General features: G+C 31.7%; 1 protein-coding gene across 1 annotated transcript in view; it reads right to left on the bottom strand.

Annotated features, from left to right (window-relative positions):
* LOC108549470 (tyrosine-protein kinase Drl) overlaps positions 1-4,972 on the bottom strand; it is a 174,794-nt gene that overhangs the window by 74,732 nt on the left and 95,090 nt on the right. The window contains exon 3 of the mRNA XM_017902859.1: positions 3,248-3,515. Within this exon, the coding sequence (XP_017758348.1) occupies positions 3,248-3,515 (268 nt within the window). The remainder of the gene's footprint in view (positions 1-3,247; positions 3,516-4,972) is intronic.

The raw sequence follows: 4,972 nt of genomic DNA, 5'->3' as shown, positions 1-4,972 counted from the left end.
ATGCAAAAAAGAATACCTGGATATTGACATACGCGAAGGTTAAACGAAACCTAACCTAAAAGTTTCGAATTTCTTCGCTTCTTCCGTCTCTCACTTATTTCTGCCACCACACATAACACGTAATTATCCCTTGAATAATAGGAATTCGATTATTAATAAAGAAAAGAATAAATCGAATTTTCACTAGAGCGTGATTTCACCAGGGCAAATAGGATTAATAAAATAACAAATTTTAATTCTGAATGCAAAAAAGAATACCAGGATATTGACATACGCGAAGGTTAAACGAAACCTAACCTAAAAGTTTCGAATCTCTTTGCTTCTTACGTCTCTCACTTATTTCTACCACCACACATAACACGTAATTATCCCTTGAATAACAGGAATTCGATTATTAATAAAGAAAAGAATAAGTCGATTTTTCACTAGAGCTTGATTTTACCAGGGCGAATAGGATTAATAAAATAACAAATTTTAATTCTGAATGCAAAAAAGAATACCAGGATATTGACATACGCGAAGGTTAAACGAAACCTAACCTAAAAGTTTCGAATCTCTTTGCTTCTTACGTCTCTCACTTATTTCTACCACCACACATAACACGTAATTATCCCTTGAATAACAGGAATTCGATTATTAATAAAGAAAAGAATAAGTCGATTTTTCACTAGAGCTTGATTTTACCAGGGCGAATAGGATTAATAAAGTCACGCGACAGGTTACCGACGGACACGCGGTACACAAGGCACATGTGCGATGTGATTAAACGAAATTAGCTGGACCATCGACGCGACCGAGGTTTAATCACTCGATTTTCACAAGGGGCAAGTATCCGCAGCGAGCGGTCGCATACACGAAATTCTGCTTTCAGAAATTATGCATTGACGTCGTTGCCGATTGCGTGTTACACAAAGGGGCATAAATCGTGCATAGAATTCGCTGCCGAAAGGGACACGGAACGAATCGCACTGCCCTCTCTGTTTTAATCGCGAATACGTCGAAATTGCACCGCTTGTAACGAAGGCATTCAGCGATCCCGGTGAACGTACTAATTAAATTTGCGATTGCGTAAGCCGACCAATTATCGACAGTTCGCCACGGTGTTAAAATACTTGTATGCAAACGCGTTGACACGGTTTACACACGTTCCGCGTGTGACATACGCACAGCCAGATTTTTATCGGCGCGCCACGAACACGATTCCGTGCAAACACCAAATTTTCCCGTGTTTTTATTAACGTCAAACCGTCCGAAAAGTAGAGAAACGAGGAGGACAGAAAATAATCACTGTTCTTCTCGCTTGGAAATTAAATATTCATTTAACAAGTTAAACTTTCTAACCAAAAGCTTCCTAACCTAACTTTTATAACCACATATTAGGAAGATACTTTTTATATAGTGATAATTGAATAATTACATAGATTTGTGCTAATGTTTTCTTTTATCATTTTCAAAATCTGTCAAAATTATTTCGTATAGTACATGCAATTTATGCACCTTTATAACCTCTAAAATATGATTTGAAGAGGCAAGTGACTGGCGTATGCTCTCTTTTTACGTAGGAAATGCTTGGAAAATTTTGAGGTTAACTTTGTTAATTTATATGAAATACTATATTCTTTTATAGTAAAATATCGAGGTACATTGAATTCTGAATAAAAAAAATATTGACTTTTATTAATACCGAACCTAATAATTAACAAATAATTTTTCTGATCAAAAACTTCCTAACCTAACTTTTATAACCACGCAATAAGAAGATATTTTTTATATAGTGATAATTGAATAATGAAATAAATTTGTACTACTGTTTTCTTTTATCATTTTCAAAATCTGTCAAAATTATTTTATTATACATTTTGTGCAATTTATGCACCTTTATAACCTCTAAAATATGTGTCGCACAGAAAATTGTTTTATACATACGTTGCATGATTTGAAGAGGCATGTGGTTGGTGTATGTACTCTTTTTACGTAGGAAGCATTTCAAAAATTTTGAGGTTAACTTTGTTAATTTATATGAAATACTATATTCTTTATACAAAAATATTTTCTGAATGAAAAATTACTGACTTTTATTGATACTAAACCTAATAGTTATCAAATAATTTTATTTTTACGAAAAATATTATTTGTTTTTATTTAGTATAGATTTCTAGAGGGCAGCAGCTTACTTTATAATATTTATCAACATCCTAACGTTTATATTTATAAAAATTTTTTAAAACGTACTTTCTTTTGTATGGAACATTTGGTACACATACTTTGAAAATTATAGAGATGTACAAGTTGTATAGGTCGCCCTATATAAGGTGTAAATGTGACAGTAACACTTGAATATTATAATCAATTGTTTTCCAACACATATATTTTTGATTTATTATTTAACTTTCATATTTACTTCATAATTAATCTATCTCTATTATCTTTAATTAAATAAACACAAAAAGGAAAAATGAAATCCGTGTCACATATACATACGTGAAATTAAATCTATGTCTTTTACTATAAATTCCTTTCATTTCTAAAAAACTGGGAATTTTAAATATCTAGTTGTTTCAAGATTTTTGGTTTTGCAATTACTAAAAATATGCAATTATTTTTGACAAAAGTAATATCGACATTTATTAAAACAGGAACCTAATTATATTCTACTTCTTCCCATTGTCTCATTGTACTTATCATTACCTACATATACTATGTTCAGACATACATTATGGATCGGTAGTTCCAATTGCAAAAGAGCGGGAATTTTAAATATTTAACTTTTGAGATTTTCGTTTTTGCAATTAATAAAAATATTGAATTATTTTTGACAAAATTAATATCGACATTTATTAAAACAGGAACCTAATTATACAGATGTATCTATTTCTTTCCATTATCCTACTGTAATCATCATAACCTATGTATACTATGTTCATACACACATTATACATCAGTAGTTCCAATTGTAAAAGAGCGGGAATTTTAAATATCTAGTTTGTTGAGATTTTCATTTTTGCAATTAATAAAAATATGCTATTATTTTATGAAATTAATATCGATATTTATTAAAACAGGAACCTAATTATACAGATGTATCTATTTCTTTCCATTATCCTACTGTAATCATCATAACCTATGTATACTATGTTCATACACACATTATACATCAGTAGTTCCGCAGATAAATTGTAGTCGTTTTCGATCTCTGGAAATATACGTCAGCCGTTTGTAATCACAGTAAATTGATTCTGTCACTCACCTTTCAAACAAATCTTGTTTCTCTTGAATACTAAAATAGTGTCGTTGTATTTGGTGCCGGGCGGGGCGGTGACGTTTAACCTCAAAGCCAAAGGAATTTGGGCGCTGACGAGGCCCGAGCACGGTAGCCTAATCCTGAAGACTTGCAAGGTCATTGGTACCTCTCCCTTGGCCGACACGTTCACGCTGGGTCGAAATAGTGCCACCACTCCAGAAACACCGCTCGAAACACCAACTACGTCGTAATCCAACTCCATTGAGTACGGCAACTGTAAGTAAACACACAAATGAAACAAATCTTCGCGAATGGAATGTCTTGCCAGTTCGTGGCGCTGCAGTCGCGGTTCGTGTGAGAAATAATTAAGTGACGCGAAAAGGCGATGAAATTGAATCGAGTTGCGCGCAGTTTTATTGTTTGCCAGGAATGAAACGTCTCTGAAGGAAAATGGAACATAATACTGGCGGATAAATAGGAAGCACAACAGCTTGTAAAGGTAAAATCTCGAATGGAAGGTATTCCCGTCTTTTCTCATTCCTATTGTGTACAATATTTACGTGGAGTGGCTGATAACGAATATCTAATAAAAATACCTTGAAAATCATAAGCCACCGGGTATAGCAACACGGAAACTTTAAAGCACTGTGCGATTACAGACATCCGATAGCTCACACATAACCTCAAAATTCTCTTATATCATATGGCTATTCGTAGTTTCTATAGCTTTGGGAATTATTTTCGTAGGATAATAAAAGGAAAGAATTAATATTTTATTATTGTACATATTGTTTTGTACAATTGAATATTAAATTTTATTATTTTATTATTGTGTAAATATTGTTTTGTACAATTGAATATTAAATTATTTTGCGATTTTTTATTTACTTCTCTTTTAGTTTGATTGGTAAGCTGTCGTAAAGAAGATTTTATCGATGTAATATGTCGATTACAGACATGCGATAGTTCGTACACAACCTCAAAATTCTCTTATATCACATGGCTATTCGTAGCTTCTATAGCTTTGGGAATTATTTTCGTAGGATAATAAAACGAAAGAATCGATATTTTATTATTGTATATATTGTTCTGTACAATTGAATAATAAATTTTATTATTTTATTTTATTTTATTTTATTATTGTGTATGTATTGTTTTGTACAATTGAATATTAAATTATTTTGAGATTTTTTATTTTCTCCTTTTTTAGTTTGTTTGGTAAACTGTCGTAAAGAAGGTCTTATCAATTTTCACTGAGGAATATCTATCTCTGTTTTACCTGCACATTAATCAAATACATGTTCACGTGCGTAATAAAAATATCTCGGTAAAAATGCATACACAGCAAGAAACCCCTTTCAGCTTGCATATCATTACACGCATGCGATATTTCACACTAGATCCATTCCTATTTTATCATCATTTGTTGCATGCATCTTGTTTCATGCTCGGAAACTGATGTTGGCGCAGACAACTCTATTCGTTCTTTGCGGTTCCAAGCCTGCGAAATTTATTATAGAACCCTTTATCAACGTAGAAATTTACTGTTCATTTATTTGGACCGAATAAAATGTTATTATTCAAATTAACTGAATAATTTAATATTAAAGATGGAGGTGATATTTATTAAAAGTTTTGTACTTTTATATAGAATAATTTTAAAATTATGCTCAATAATTTTTATATGGAATTATTAACTTGTTAAGAAATATATGCTATTATTAAATTAAT

Source organism: Eufriesea mexicana, unplaced genomic scaffold (genome assembly GCF_001483705.2).
Source record: "Eufriesea mexicana isolate 0111107269 unplaced genomic scaffold, ASM148370v2 scaffold2087, whole genome shotgun sequence".
Lineage (NCBI taxonomy): Eukaryota > Metazoa > Arthropoda > Insecta > Hymenoptera > Apidae > Eufriesea > Eufriesea mexicana.
This window is presented reverse-complemented; position numbering and strand designations above follow the sequence as displayed.